General features: G+C 37.7%; 1 protein-coding gene across 1 annotated transcript; it reads left to right on the top strand.

The window, feature by feature from the left end:
- The first annotated feature begins 12,776 nt into the window (after positions 1–12,776).
- On the top strand, positions 12,777–16,105 carry LOC133330994 (uncharacterized). The gene is made up of 4 exons (XM_061539396.1): positions 12,777–13,198; positions 14,522–15,244; positions 15,318–15,490; positions 15,551–16,105. The coding sequence occupies exons 1-4, from the start codon at positions 12,777–12,779 to the stop codon at positions 16,084–16,086; spliced, it is 1,854 nt and encodes a 617-aa protein (XP_061395380.1). The 3' UTR covers positions 16,087–16,105.
- The last annotated feature ends 356 nt before the right edge of the window (positions 16,106–16,461 follow it).

Raw genomic sequence — 16,461 nt, 5'->3', positions numbered from 1 at the left:
ACTTCTTCGGAAGCGGCGAAGAGGATTAGATCTCCGGAAGAGCAGATGAGTGGAAATCACGCTGCGAATTCGAAGGGCACTATCTAATGCTATTGACAATTTGAGTCATCAAATATCATAGAAATCGTTAAGAAACACATAGAGGACTTCAGGCTTGGCATATTAAGTTGGGGTTTTTTATTGTAAAAGAATAAAGGAGAACGGTGTCCAAAATCGAGTTTGACTCTGATTTTCCTTTATATATTGACATTTCATGCAAAGCCAACTTAATAGGTCAGACCTTAATCCTCGTATGTGTTTCCCCTTTTAGGAAATTCTAACTTCGTATTTCTCTTCTCTTTCCATTAACTTTTAAATACCATTTACAGAAAACTCATGTTTTTCCATTTCAATTGTAATTTTGCAATCTGGACTTCGAAATCTGTTTTAGTTTTACTGACAAACACTACCATTATGGTTTATGATAATTAGGTGCAAACTATTTGTACACTTCCAAGTATTTCAACATCACGACTTTGTTACTTTTTTGTTGCTTGATTTTCATCTCATGTCTTGACAATTAATTCTCCACAACTGTTTATGGCCGCATCGAACCAAAAGCTGCAAACAAATGCTGCAGTATTTGCAAAAGCAATGGACATTTATAGGATCTTAGTAGAGTAGACGAAATGGGTTTGTTTTATATGGAAATGGAAGTCCAGTTGCTGTAGAGATACGGGCACATGAGAAAATGTGGGAAACTGAAACTAGGAGAGTGTATGTGTATGGGGCTAGGGAGAAATGGATTCACAGTCACACGCTTGGTGTTTGTAAATAAAGGACGAGCACTAACATAAGTGAAATATAACTGCATCGAAGAAGGATCCATCTAATAATATCCCTGATCATATTCAAACAATTCAGCTTTTCTTTTTCCACCATTGTCTTCTATATTTAGTTTTATCTAAGCTTCTACAGTCTATTAGTTTTCTACTCATCATTTTCAAGAAGAAATTGCTTAGAATTCTAAACATCCTTTTGGACACATTTTGAAATACTAACGGGACGGGACACCAGCAGAAAATAAGAAGCCTAACCTTCCAAATATTACTTTAAACTTCTATATGAGAATTTATTTGACATATATGCAAAGGAATTGACAATTGAATTGGATTAACGAAATCCGGTTAAATTTAAGCGGTGTACACACTAGCATTTTTGAATAAGAGTGTCATCCAAATTTTGCTTGTTTGACACAAAAATATTTATGGTTGTTGGACAGTCAGTAATCGATAAAAAAGTTGACAGTCAAAAATGATAGTATGTACACCGCTTTAAACGTACTATTATTTCAAATTTCAAAGCAGCGTTTTTAGGCTTCTTCGTCGTTTTTAGACTTCCTTATATCTCATCCATATTCAGTCTCCTTAAGATTTGAACGGCATTGTCCACCGACATCTTCTTCTTATCGGTTACACAATCACCTTTTAGCGGCTTACCAAGTGTCTCCGCTGGCTCATCTTGTAGATAGCATCATTCCATTTTAACGGCTTCTGCTACACCATTTTTCTTGGGCAGTTTAGCACCTGTGGCCGCCGGATTCATCCTCCAGACCACACCATCTTTCCTCACCATTTGCCAATTTTTTTATAGGGTCTTTCCGGAACGAACCAGTTCACAGGAACTAATCTGCAAATTGAACTATTGGTACTAGGCCCGACAGCTTAGTTCCCGTGGACACTGGCTTCAACCTCCAGGCCGTACCATTTGCAAAATGTTTCATAACGGCACTGTAATCTAGAGTTGGGTCGTTGCGGACTACTTTATAGGGACTAATCTGCAAAATGAACTATCGGTACTAGATCTGGATTTTTTCTTTTGCTTCTTGACCTAACGTGTATCAATGAACGATTGAACTAAAAGGAATTATGGAACTACATTGCGCAATGAAACGCTTCAGGATCGTGATTGTCCAATTCAAATTAAATCATTGTTCTTTGGTTAGACGCCACTGTCAGCCACTGGGTTTATTATTATGGCTGAACCATTTTCAATTGTAGGCTTCTGCTTAACGGTCAATCCTTCTCACTTTGCTTGCTCAGCTCGTACCGGAACGAACTAGTTTATAAGAACTAACCTTCGAAAAAGAGTGATCGGTACTAGACCCGATACTTTCCTCTTGTTCCACTTGTTCATCTAGTTCTTCCCGTTCATTGATCTAATTAACTGAAGAGTACCAATGCACGATTGAACTAAAATGAACTATGGTTCCTTTTGCCCAACTCTCATATATTTCTTCTTCCATGGCTAGTCGCCACTTTCGTTCACAGGCTTTATCTTATCAGCTGAACCATTTGCAATAGTCAGCTTCAGTGATTATAACTGAATATTGTATTAATTCCAATGGTTTCTTCTTCAGACCAGTTCATAGTTTAATTCATCTTTAGTTGGGCATCGATTACGAATATATCCTGCAGTAAGAAATAATCTCCCCCTTATTACCCGATAAATTTACATCTATCATAAAACATATCAGTGATCGGTATTAGGTTCGGTTCTTTCGTTTATCTAGTTTCTTTTGCTCCACACGTTCATGAAGATCATCCTGTTCATGTTCATATTAACTGACGTGTATTAATGAATGATGTAACTACAGTTTCTTTTGCGAATCGCTTCATGAACGAGATTGACTTCAAATTTGGCCTTAGGGGTTCTTCTTCACACCATTTACAACACAGACAATTTGATGGAAACGAAATACATTTGCAGTTTTCCCTCATAAAAGTTTTTTGGAGTTGCATTAATGTTTAGTTCAGTTAGACATTAGAGTTGTTTCCTTTCGTTCAGTCAGCTGATCGCTCGTTTTAGTTCAGGTCTTTTGCGTGAACTAGGTCGGTCTTCTAGTTCAGTAGTTCAATCGTTGGCAATTAGGATATTTTATTCAGTTGTCGCTTTAGATCGGTCGTTCTTTCAATAGTTCTCACCCTCCGAATATGAACCTAAAGTGTGGCTATTTAATTTTTTTTTTTTTGAGTTTTTTTTTTTTGAGTTTTTATTTGAGTTTACAAAGTGAATGTGGCATTCATATCAAATGAAAAAAAAGCGGAACGGGGTTGCTTTTGTTTAGACCAAATGGAACTAACGATTATTCTTTTTCGCTCTTTCAATGAACTAAAAAGAACAACTTCATAAGACCTAGTTCGTTTGCTCTTTTTAGCGAACCGTTGTTTTGAACTAGCTCGTTCGTGAACTCTGTACAACTCTTTTGGACGTTGGAATATATGGTGCAGTATGAACTAAATTTGCATCTGTCATAAAAAAATTTAAAAAAAGAACATATTAAGCTATTCCGAGAATGGAACTTGTTTAATAATACTCCTTTTTTACTTCATTATGCTCCTTTACTTTAAGGAACGAGCGAACTATATTAAGGAACTAGTTCCTTTCTAGAAAAGGAATGAACCGTTCCATTAAGGTTATATTAATCTTCTGTGCTTTTTTATGAAATATATGAAGATTATCATAAAGGGTAGAAAACAGACTCTAACAAAATTCAAAGAATGCTGCAATGTTCATCCATTACAAGCCGTTCATTGTAAAACATTTCATTCGAATGTTGCTCAAATGTCAACTTCAACCGTAAATAGTGAAATTCAATTGCAACACTGTATAATTTTTTTATTTAATTTCAAATTTGGTACAGCATTGAAAAATTGCTATAAAGACATTAAAATTGTTTTTCCATTGAACAGAAATATTGGAAAAACTTACAACGGCTCGTCAATGGACATCATTAGACATTTTACCACCCGTTGTTAAATAAACTCATTAACTATTTATGTATGGATGGATTGATGAGTGTATGGATAGATGTTTGTATGTTCAATGTAGATGGACATCAGAGACATTTTTGAACAGAATCATAAACATCGTTTTGAAATAGATGGAGGCGGAGGAAGTGGATGAGTTGGAGGTGAATGCTTCTGGCATGTATAATTTACGTTTTATCTCAATCTCAATAAACTAACAACAACATGAATGACAATAAAAATGCCGCATTAAATCAAAACCGTGTAGAGAAACCTCCATTAGTGGACTAGCAAGCCAGTCAGTAAGCGAACCTGACATTTATGGCTAACTTGTCATACAAATCATTATTTAGTTTTTGCAACTGGAATTCGATTTTCAATAAAAGATTATAAAAAAATTGATGTTGAGGAATCACTGAGAGTTACCATTTGCAGCAGGAAAAAAGGAAGGCCAGGCTGTCACCGACACAGTCGGAAAGGCCGACTCATACAGAAATAGAAAAACAATTTTGTACATTTGAACATTTATGATGACAACTACTAATGACAGCACATATTCGATGACATTTTTTAACAGCCATAATTCATAAACACACCTGTTGTTAGCCAGCCAGCCATCGGGCTAGATGGTGGACTGTATAAATTGCTATTAAGAAATCCTATTTATTGAATGTGAGCTGTAATGGGGTACATGGTAAAAAATTAAGAAATTACTAATCTGAAAGTCCCTGTTTCATAAAAATTTGAAGAACCACAGGACTTTTAAAATTTGTGTCGTATCTTAAGTGAAAATCTCAACAACTCTTGAAGATATAGCCGAGTGCCCCAAGTGACGGCAGAAATGCTTCTCAAACTACTATAAACGCGTTTTTCTCGAAACAGTGTTTTTACGATTGGCGGACACGCGGATAACTCAAACACACTTAATCCAATCGGTTTCAAATTTTAACACAATACTCTGGACCTACTTCTTGTCCCGATAATAGTATAGAAGCACAATGGCAAAGAATTGCCCATTCCCTACGAACTGCAGCAAAAGGAACAATTGGGTACCAAAGACCACCATCAAGAAACCCGCGGTACGATCAGCAGTGTCGTAATGCTACTGATGTGAAAAACGCAGCGTATAGGGCAACCCTTCAAACAGTAGCAACACGTATTGCGATGGAGAATTATCGGGAGAAAAGGAGAGAGGAGAAACGTGGCGAGGAGAAAGAACAAGAAAAACGTGAGCGTGAACAAATCGAGATGTACAGGAGTCAAAATGAAGTCCGAAAAATTTACCAACTAGTAAAACACCAAACCGAAAGCTTTGGTGCAGGCACATCCTCCTGTAGAGATGAAGAAGGAAACCTGGTGACAGATACAGACAGCGTGCTGAGGATCTGGAAGGAGCTAGAGTTGGGTAGTTCTGGAACGAACTAGTTCATTGGAACTATTCCGAGAAAGGAACGATCGGAACTAATTCCCGCTCTTTAATTAATATAGTTCCTTTTTCTGATCTCGTTCTTTTTTCTTTTCCTTTTTTTCTCGTTCTTTTTTTCTGGTCTCGTTCCTTTATTCCCATATTCTTCATTCGTTCGTATTTCGAATTGTGTAAATAGTTAATTTTTTTAAATATGTTTATTTACTTATAAACTACATTAAGGAACTAGTTCCTTTTAAAAAAGGATCGAGAAAGATCGATCCGCTAAGTGAACTATATTGCCCAACTCTAGAAGGATCATTTTGAACAACTTCTGGTATCAAATAGTGACGGTGAAAAAGATACCCGAGAACCAATAAGAGAAGAAGATGGTATATAGTGCTATCCAGCGTGCTGTGTGAACGACTGAAGCCAATGGTTAACGACATTATTGGACCATACCAATGCGGCTTCAGCACTGGCCAGATTTTCACTCTGCGCCAAATACTGGAAGAACCCACGTAAAACACATCGAAACATTCCATCTATTTGTCGACTATAAAGCCGCATTCGACAGCCTTAACCGTTCAGAGGTGTTTAAAGCCATGTCTGCGTTTGGCATTCCTGCAAAATTAATTCGGCTATGCAGGATAACTTTAAAGTCGGAAAGGACCTCTCTTTAATACCGAACGAGGATTCAGATAAGGTGACAGTTTTCATGTGACCATTTTAACGTCCTGCTGGAAAATATCATACTAGAGGCAAAAGTGAACAGAAATGACACTCTGTGCACCAAACAACACATGTTGCTCGCCTACGCCGATGACATCGACATAATGGGTCGAACATTGAGAGCGGTAACAGCCACGTTTGAACAAATTGAGAAAGAGTCTGCCAAAGTGGGTCTGGCAGTAAACGGCGAGAAGTTCAAGCTGATGGAATCAACACGCAAGACGTCCAGTAGACTCGGACCAACTGCGGAACTTGAGAACTACAGCATCGAGGTAGTTAAATATTTTATATACCTTGGTACCGCCATAAATAAAACGAATGACATCAGTTTTGAAATTCGGAGAAGAATAGTATTGGCCAACAGGTGCTGCTATGGTCTGAGTAAGCAATTTAAAAGCAAGGCCACCTCCCGCCAGGCCAAACTCACACTCTACAAGACGCTGATACTGCCCGTGCTATTATATGGATCCGAAGCATGGGTACTTGCGCAAGCAGATGAGGCAGCTCTTGAAGTGTTTGAGAGAAAAATTCTCCGAAATGGGCCGATCTGCGTTGACAGTGGACATCGTCGAGTGAACCACGAGCTGTACCAGCTATTCTCGGACATCGGCATTGTTAGACGTATTGAGTTGCAGCGACTACTTGGCTAGGACATATTTTGAGAATGGATGAAGATACCCCAGTCCAAAAGGCATATAAAAGCGAACCATCAGAAGGGGAAGGCCACGAATAAGATGGAAAGATCAAGTGGAAGACAACATTGCCGAATATGATCTTTCATACATGGGTACTTGCGCAAGCAGATGAGGCAACTCTTGTAGTGTTTGAGAGAAAAATTCTCCGAAAGATCTATGTGCCGATCTGCGTTGACGGTGAATATCACCGTCGGGTGAACAACGAGCTGTACCAGCTATTCTCGGACATTGTTAGACGTATTGAGCTGCAGCGACTACTTGGCTAGGTCATATTGTGAGAATGGATAAAGATGCCCCAGCCTAAAAGGCATATAAAAGCGAATCTGCAGAAGGTGAAGGCCACGAATAAGATGGAAAGATCAAGTGGAAGACAACATTGCCGAACATGATCTTTCAAATTGGAAAACCTACGCACAAGCCAGCTAAGTAAGTAAGCATTCTAGACTCAATTCAGTACACTATGAAAAATTCCGTGAAAATAGAAAGATATATAGGGACTTTGCTGCACCATTTACATAAAATCTCCAATTTCAGTAGCGTTCGTCCTTGGGCCAAATAAGCGACCTATGCAAAATTTCAGTTAAATCGGATCGTAAATGCGACCTGTACTTTGTTTACAATTTAACATGCATATTCTCAAAAGGAATCATGGGTCTATCTCGTTTCTTTGTGCCTGTTAAAAACATATGCACAAATAATACCTTGTACCACAGTGTGGTGAAGGGTATAAATTCTATATAACATTTCAATCTGTATAGAAAATCTTCTATCTATAGAATATCTATTGCATAAAATAACACAATAAAAATCTCTCAGTATATTTTTTTTCTTGCTATTTACGCACTTTTTAATCCATCGATTAGTGTGTGGCTTCTCATGTTAAATCTTACACGGGCTGCATGTTGCAAACCATCGACGACAGCAAATATCTTGTTCTTCATTAAGGCTAAAATAAAAATCCCAATGTTTCTTACCACATACGCAAACCGACAGACAGTCGTACAGACATAGACACTTAAATCCGCAAATGGTTTCAAATCATAATAAATTTTGAAATTTTCGATTTGGCTTTTATGGTTTAGCGGAATGTTAATCAAAATTCAAAAACGCTTAATAATGTCATAAAATAATGTGAACAGAAATATGTTTGCTTTTAAATTGGCGAATGCGTACTGTAAATGCAACCAACAACAATCATAGTTGAAGTGTAGCAATTGTTGTTGTGGCTGTTAACATATTTTACGATATGTTGTTGTTGTTGGTGATCGAGGGAAAAAAACAAGAAAAACTAAACTAGTTCGATTCTAAAGGATAGATGTGGACAAAAAACTAGACCTGCAACTAAGATGCTTGTCCGTTGGCATCAAAAGATCAAAGGCATTACAATTACGCAACGTTACACCTGTCGATGTAGTGGTGAGATATGGTATTTGAAAAATTAATTAATTAACTTTTAATGAACTGACAAGTGAAGTTAATTAAGGCACAACAAACAAACAAACTCGTGAAAGGCTAATTCAAGATTTTGATCTACTGATAAGAATTGTAATTGCAGTAAAATAATAATGACAAATTCTTGAGACAGTCTATAAATACTTTGCAAACATTATATATACTTTTGGGGGAATATTTTATTATGAGTCCACAAAAAGCCTTTAGGTATTAATTAGGAATTGGGAAGATTTTCAATATAAAATTGAGATATAAAGAGGAAAAAATCTGCCATTATCAGTTTTACACGACATGGCATTGGAAAAGTGTTTTGAATTGCATACTTGAATCCTGTTTGAAAAGGGAAGGGAAAGGTTTGCGATTGCAGATCCCTTTCAGACCGAAAGGCATTAATAACTTTGCTGACGTATTTGTAGAAAAAATGAAACATGTTAAGTTCGTTCTCAGTTCAGTTTTATTTTCTATTTTCTAAAACAAAGCCATACGAAACCGATAAAAAATAATTAACAAACACATATAGGGTTAGATGAAAAAACTACAACCAAATTGAGACTATCATTAGAACACTCCAGCATTTAAATATGAATAAATATTTTGTGTCTCGTTCCATCGTTCGTTGCCGTGATACTGGCAGCGTAGCCCGAAGTCAAGGAAGTGGACGGAAGAAAACAGCAACATCAGCAGAAATGGTTCGAAAAATATAGAAGTGACTTAATCGAAACCCGCGTCACAGTGGCCGAAAAATGGCTCGGGAGCTGAACATATCGCAATATTCCATTCGGCAAATATTGAAAAATGAGCTTACATCGAGCTTACAGTCATTGAAACTCCTGCGAGTGCAGGAACATAGAAAGAAAATAGACTCAAAAGAGCTAAAGAGTTGCTTCGTTTGACTGAATGTGGTGAACTGCCGAATTTGGTATTCTCCGATGAGAAAACATTTATTGTCCTGAAGTTTGTAAACAAACAAAATGATTGTGTTTACTTGCCAAAGAGGTCAGCTGAAAATGTGCACCTTCGGTTGGCCACCAGAACTCAAGCGCCGGCCATGGTGATGGTGTGGGCTGCCATAACAGCCGATGGTCGCTCTGCGCTCGTATTAATCGACCGTGGGCATCAGAATAAATGTCGAATATTATCGCGAAAATATTCTGGAGGGTGTATTAAAGCTTTGGGCACACAAACATTTTGGCTGCACCTTGGACTTTCCAACAGGACTCAGCGTCGCCCAAATATGGTTACAAAATGAGGTTCCTCGCTTCATTTCCAGCGCACAATGGATCGGATATACTTTTATCATGTTAGAAATCGTATCGAGACAGCATTAGACATTACATCAAGGAAATTTGAAATATTTCTCCATGCTGTTATGAAAGCGATATATTTCAGTTTCAGGAGGTTAGGTGTGCAAGTAGTCTCAGAGAGGCAAGAATGTGAATATTTTTTTTAATTCACGGACCTGCTAGTGTCTTACGCACGACGTAATAAACAGCCAATGAATTTCTGGTTGCAGATATTCGGAATCGAAAAATGTCTTCACAAAATAGGAAGTGTTCAACAGGCTGCGTAAGTTCTTCTGTCCCGAAACTGAACTTTGGATAATTTAAGTTTGTTACTGGCTATTAGGAGTACAATAAGGCCCGATGATATTGAAAGTAGCATATACGGTCTTTAATACGATATTGGAAACGGCATTTACAATTTTTAAGTAATTATATCAACCAGGTATATCTCAATCGAATATGAATTTACTCTAAAATCTGTAAATACGCAAACCAGGCTGGTTTCTGTTTTGAGAAGCCTTCATATCCTGGTGCCGCCTTATTGCCAGTACTTTGAAGGTGTTGTCATAATTTACCTCACCTAATGAATGAAATTTCGGTCGCCGCCACGTTATTCAGACCATTTCAGGCAGAATTCCTACACCATTCCTTGAAGGACAAGTATTTCTGTAGATAATTCGATTTATATTTTTTTGTGCATAGTTTAACTGGTAAAAAAGTAATAAGAAGCGGTGTTATGTTCGGCTGGGTCGCTGTCAATTAAATGAACCTATATAGTAAATTGTTTATGCTCGGATAAATGTATATACCAACATATTCAAAATTGAGCGGGAAATCTGTTTGGATCTACATATACAGCAAATATCATTCATATATTAAATGGATAGCGTTCAGAAAATGTTGCTAATGCCCGATTTTCTGCGTTTTATGAATGCAATTCATAAAACTTTTAATACAGGTTTTTTGGCAGAGAGGGTGAAAACAATTTTGAAGTGTATTTTTGGTGGCACAGAGAAACTTTTTGTCGTGTTTATTTTCCTATTTTGATTTTATATTTTCTCTTTTTGAGTCGATTTATGCATGTCCGTCTGTCCGTCCGTCGATGTATATTTGTTGTATATTTGTGAACAAAGTACAAGTCGCATTTATGATCCGATTTGGATGAAATTTGGCACAGTTCACTTATTTGACCCAAGGACGAACCCTATTGAAATCGGAGAAAATTGGTTCAGATTTAAATATAGCTCCCATATATATTTTCGTCCGATTTAAGATAAATGGTGCACCAAAGTCATTATATATATGTCGATTTGCACGAAATGAAATATGTCTAGAATGATGTGTGTTAAGTTTCGTGATAGTCTGTTCGGATTTAGATATATCTCCCATATATATTTTCGTCCGATTTAATAGAAATAGTGTACCAATGTTCCTATATAACCTTCGATTTGCAAAAATTTTGGCACATCGTACTGAATTAAGCCTAGAATGATGTGTGGCAAGTTTCGAGAAAATTGGGACAGATTTATATATAGCTCATGTATATATTTTCGTCCGATTTAAGGTAAATTGGGCAACAAAGTCCCCATATATCTTTCGATTTGCACGGCACAAGGTACCATATATATTTCGAACGGGTTTCTGATTGAGATTATATTTTTAACAGAGCGGCATACTGAGTCGCGTGTATCAAGTTTGCCATAAATCGATTTGTCCCATTGCACGTAAACGATTCTAAATCTGCGCGATTGAAATTAAATTTAGAATAGGTTGCAGAAAGGTCTATGTTCCTTCGAGAGAACATTGACATGAAATTGTTAGGATACATATGTACATGAAGGGTATCATATAGTCGAATGGGGGATAGAGAGATGGGAAGCTTACAAGTAAGTATGAGATAGTATCGATGGCTATAGAGATCGGACAGAAAATATATTACGTGCCAAGGTTGCACTTTCCCAACCACTTTAGGTTTCTAATGATGCTGTAGATTAGGGCAGGTTTCGTTGTTGAGAAGAAACTAAGACTAAGTATGTAGGCCAGGACAGGGAAGCGACACAGGAGATGCTCAATTGTCTCCGTCTCCTCCTCGTCAACGCAGAGTCTACAGTAATCAGTAGCATCATGGTCCCATTTACTGGTAAAGGCCCTGATATTGCAATGACCAGTAATGATTCCTGTCATTACTCTTATTTCAGCTTTGCTCAGATTCAACAGTGAGTGTGTATGCTTTTGGTAGACAAAGTCGGCCAAATAGATTTTGACACATTGCACCTAGGTTCGTTGTGCAAAACTTCATATGCTCTTTTGTCGAAGAACGCCTCAAAGTTGAGCCATCAATTGCTAGATCTATAGATTGAGATCCTCGTCTAGCTAATTCGTCTGCTCTTTCATCACCCATGATATCACCGTGTCCTGGTACCCAACACAGCTGTAAGGAAATTCCGCTATATCCCAAACTTTGTTATTTTGGGGAGCTTGTATTTTATATTTTTCTATTGTCATTGAGTAGAAAATTTCCCTACCAAAAATGATCAACACTTTCCCAATTTTCCGGGTAGCCTCCATAAAAGGGAGGGGGCCTGGGTTGTTACTTATGTTTTTCAAACAACGCATTTTCCGACCGATTAGGCTGTAATTTGGTATAAAGGGTTCTGCAAGGCTATCTTGTATACAAATTTCATATAAACCCGCAAAAAAGCCGTTTCTTTTTGGCTATACTTGCTATATCAAAATAAGGATCCATATTGAAAATTTTCTGAAAATATGTTTTTATGATCTAAGAACCCATAATTCCAAAGACGTGAGCAATTTATGGGTTCTCTGGTGAATATTTCGGTGGAGGGTTTTAAAAATACTTCGATTACAAAAATAGATGGACAGACTAATGTTTTACTGTAGCTTTTTTACGTATGACGTTTTGATATAACTTCTGCCGATGCCATAAAAGTTATATAATTAACTTCCGAACCATTTTACATATTTCCCATCAAGAAGGAACTAATTCCCCAACACACACCACTTGTTATATGACATTAAACACAATATTGAACCATTCGATAACTGAATCAAACTTTTTTTTTTAAATTTCACGAATAACAAAAACACCGACATGACCTATGTCTACAAAACACACAACAACAACAAAACAGATTTCTTCAAAACTTGCTACCGAAATTTCTAACTTGCTCCGACGCAATGAACGTGAGCAAGGAAAGTGTGCAAGAACAAGAAATGCGTGATGTCGAAAATCATAGTATTCACTTTCATTTGTTGTAATTTTTTGAAGAAGAAAAAAATCAATATATCGAAAATATCACGGTTTTATAAAAACATTTTTCAATTGTAAAAGAAATCATTTCACCTTATAAAAATACGCTGAATTTCGAAAATTCGTCACAGTCACCTCACATCCGGCAAAATGTCAACAACATTCAAAGAAAGATTTCTTCTTGTACTCCTTAGCCTATTAAACTTTTCATGGGCTGATGGTTCGCATTTCTTTGCCCCAGAATTGAGTTATTTTCAACATCATCATCATATACCGGCTGCACAACAACAACAATCGATATCATTGGCTTTTCAATCACCACCATTACCCTCTGCAGTTTATGGTTCACCACTATCGCAAATTTATGGCCCTCCTCCTGTAGCAGCTGCACCACCACCACAAATTGTAACTCCAGCCCCCGTTGCTCCAGTCACTTCGTCTACAACGGTATTTAATTTACCGGAAATTGTTGATAATCGCAGTGCAAAGGATCAGCGGCAATTTATACCATTACATCGGGAATATGGGCCACCCACGGAGGAGAGACCTGTCTATGAAAGTCCAGCACAGAGGTATAATAATTTTTTGGGTTTTTTTTTATATTCTTCAGCATAAAGAGATAATGTATTTTATTTAATTTGAAAATATAGCCCGGTTTTCGATAGCCTCCAAATATGACGTAGCCTCTATATATGCCTTCCGACGGAATTTATGTGAAGGTCCAATCCAAATTTTTCATGGTATTTTGGGTTCCAAATGCCCCTTAACAAAATTCTTTAAAAAAAATCCATGCTATATCTTTGATAGTCCCTCTACAAAATTCTTAAAAAAATCCACGCTTATAGTTCTGACAGCCCCTCAACAAAATTTTTTAAAAATCCACGCTTAAAGCTCGGATTGCCCAACAACAAAATTCGTTAAAAATACACTAATAAAGCTCCGAGACCCTTAACAAAATTCTATAAAAATCAACTCTTAAAGCTCCGAAAGACCCTCAATAAAATTCTTTTAAAAGTCCAAGCTTACAGCTTCGATTGTCCCTCAACAAAATTCTTTAAGCTTATAACTCCGATAGTCCCTTAACAAAATTCTTTTATGAATCCACGCTTAAAGGTCCGATAGCCTCTCAAAAAAATTCTTTAAAAAAATCCTTTAAAAAACCCACTTTTTTAATCATATCCACGCTTATAGCTCTGATATTTCCTCAACAAAATTCTTTAAAAAAATCCACGCTTTTAGCTCTGATATTTCCTCAACAAAATTCTTTAAAAAAGTCCACGCTTATAGCTCCGATAGACCCTCAACAAAATTCTTTAATAAATCCACTCTTATAACTCCGATAGACCCACAACAAAATTCTTTAAAAAATCCACGATTATAGCTCCGATAGACCCTCAACAAAATTATTTAAAAAATCCACAATTATAGCTCCGATAGTCCCTCAACAAAATTCTTTAAAAAATCCACTGGTATAGCTTCGATAGTCACTCAAAATAATTCTTTAAAAATCCGCCTTTATAGCTCCGATAGTCCCCCAACAAAATTCTTTGAAAAATCCACGCTTATAGCTCCGATAGTCTCTCATCAAATTTTTTTTTAAAAAATCCATGCTTTAGCTTCGTATTTGGACATAACCCCCACCTAAGGTCCTAGTCGCATATTTAACCAAATGTGACTGAAGTTCGAATTCTCAGAGCATGAAGAGCCCTTGCAGAACATTTTCAATATATGTCCATGTTTTTGTATAGCTTTATTTTTGAGGGTCGCGACAAATTTTAGGGACTTGAAAGTTTTTAGACGGGACCATAGATCCTCGCCTGTTGAGTCCACATGGAGGAGGGCATACAAAGTTCGATCCAACCCAAGATGAACACATTTTTTACTTTTTTTTCCAGCGACACTAACCGATATCCCTTCAGCGGTTATGTTTACGAAAAACCCACCCCGACCACCTCCACGACAACGACAACCACCACCACGACGACCACAAAAAAACCAACCAAACCGATTTTTGTAGAAGATCTACCCACACAATTTTTGCCACCAATTGGTCATGACACCCCTGCCTTTGGGAATGATGAAGAATTCAATGGCCCTGCTTCCGAGGGTTATGATTATCAGGTACCCCAGCCGGCTGTCATACAAAGTGATACACCCTTTAGTCGACCGTCAACACCGGCTCCTGTTTATTTACCACCTTCGCAGGCAGATCAACAGACGGTATTGCAAAATACAGACCCCTCAGTACCTCCATTGAGGTTAAGGGTCCATGAAATGCGTTGTTTGCAACAGGAGAAGCCCGCTCAGGGAGGCTATTTCCGTTCCGTTCTGAAGGTGGATAGTTTCATTGGTGCCACTCCGACTGTGGATAATGACTCCAGTGATAAACGTTGTGAGCTGAAGTTGCATAAAAGTTATGTTGTGGTGGATATTGCAGGAGAAGATTTCACGAAGTGTGGAGTTCAATCGTGTGGTACGGATTTGTGTTTGCGTTTGAGATTTCCTGCCATAAGGGGTATGCGTACTGGATCGGACAATATTTTGACACTGCATTGTAAATCACAAAGTCGGGTGGCCGTTAAGACACATGCCCTGAAAATGGGCGTGGCCAATGACGTGTAAGTTTCTAGTTACCTTTCTTAAAAATGGTTACAATATAATTCCGAATTTCCCCAACTTCTCATTTTGTAGGCAAGCCCGCAGTTTGGGTACCCTGGCCAAGGGAGGCTCCCAGAACTCTTTTAGAACTCATGTGGAACTGTTGCGAAAAACACCCCAAGGATATGCTCGAACTTTGCAAAACAGTGAGGCTGTGCAATTGGGAGAGGATTTATTGCTGCGGGCCCATGTTCTGACGGGAGATGGTAACTAAGAAATTAATTTTCTCCGAATAAAAAATGACCCCGAAATTGTATCCTTTTCAGGTTGGAATTTCACCAAACTAACCGATGTTAGTCTGCAGCGTATTTCCCCCTCAGGAGAGGTGCTAAATAATGTACAATTGATAACCTCCCAGGGATGCCTCAATCCCTCCATGAAGGGTATTTGTACCCAACCACCCTCGTTCGATGCTCCCTTGGGTTATAAGCTACCCTTCAAGGCGGTTATGTTCCAGGGCATGCACAGTGGAGAAGAATTACTGATGACAATGCGTATTACCGGCTGTTTGGATTATCATGATTGTCATGTTGCAACCGATCAATGTTTTGCTCCGAATTCGAATCAATTGTTACGGCGTAAGCGGGATATGTCGGAAAAACATGCAAATCAAACAGAAATATCGGAAATTTCTAAAATATCTTTTCGTGTCATAATGCCCGAGGACACGCAGTCGAATACCTATAATCCCCATGGTCATCCATCTTCATCGTCGAAATCATTAATCTTAATGGGCTCCCTTGGGTTTGTTGTCCTCTTGGTGGCTTTGGGCATTTTTGTTGTCTTAAAACTAAAGAAATAATTCATATTTTTTGTATTTTATTTATTTATCGCTTGATTGTATCGTGTAGATTTTTTTCTTCTTCTTCTATTTAAAGCAACAACAATAAATAATAGATAAGTCTTAAATGTTGTATCTGATCAATGGGAACATGTTGCACACACAACATCGCATTAATCCAAAAATGGTTGGACATTATGTACTCATGTACAAATTCGTTTACAAGCCATTTGCCCGCGCGGGCAAAAACGTGCGACAGCTGCAAATGGCTTTCCTTGTTGTTTTTGGAAACGAATTTTGTTGGATTTCAATTTGTGCGAAGCTATGGAAAAGCTGGTCAAATGTTTTTCTATTGAGAAGATGAGGTTTGGCGCTATAGGAGGGATTAAAATTCTC

Source organism: Musca vetustissima, unplaced genomic scaffold (assembly GCF_032173495.1).
Source record: "Musca vetustissima isolate MV318-11 ecotype Yass unplaced genomic scaffold, APGP_CSIRO_Mvet_v1 utg20944, whole genome shotgun sequence".
Classification (NCBI taxonomy): Eukaryota; Metazoa; Arthropoda; class Insecta; order Diptera; family Muscidae; genus Musca; species Musca vetustissima.
Note: the sequence above shows the minus strand (reverse complement) of the source record. Positions and strands in the feature narration are given on the sequence as shown.

Excerpts from the sequence above, each read along its gene's own strand:
- LOC133330994 (XM_061539396.1), top strand. The coding sequence starts at position 12,777 with ATGTCAACAACATTCAAAGAAAGATTTCTTCTTGTACTCCTTAGCCTA. Across the intron at positions 15,245-15,317 it reads ATGGGCGTGGCCAATGACGT|GCAAGCCCGCAGTTTGGGTA; the intron begins GTAAGTTTCTAG and ends CTCATTTTGTAG. Across the intron at positions 15,491-15,550 it reads CCATGTTCTGACGGGAGATG|GTTGGAATTTCACCAAACTA; the intron begins GTAACTAAGAAA and ends TATCCTTTTCAG.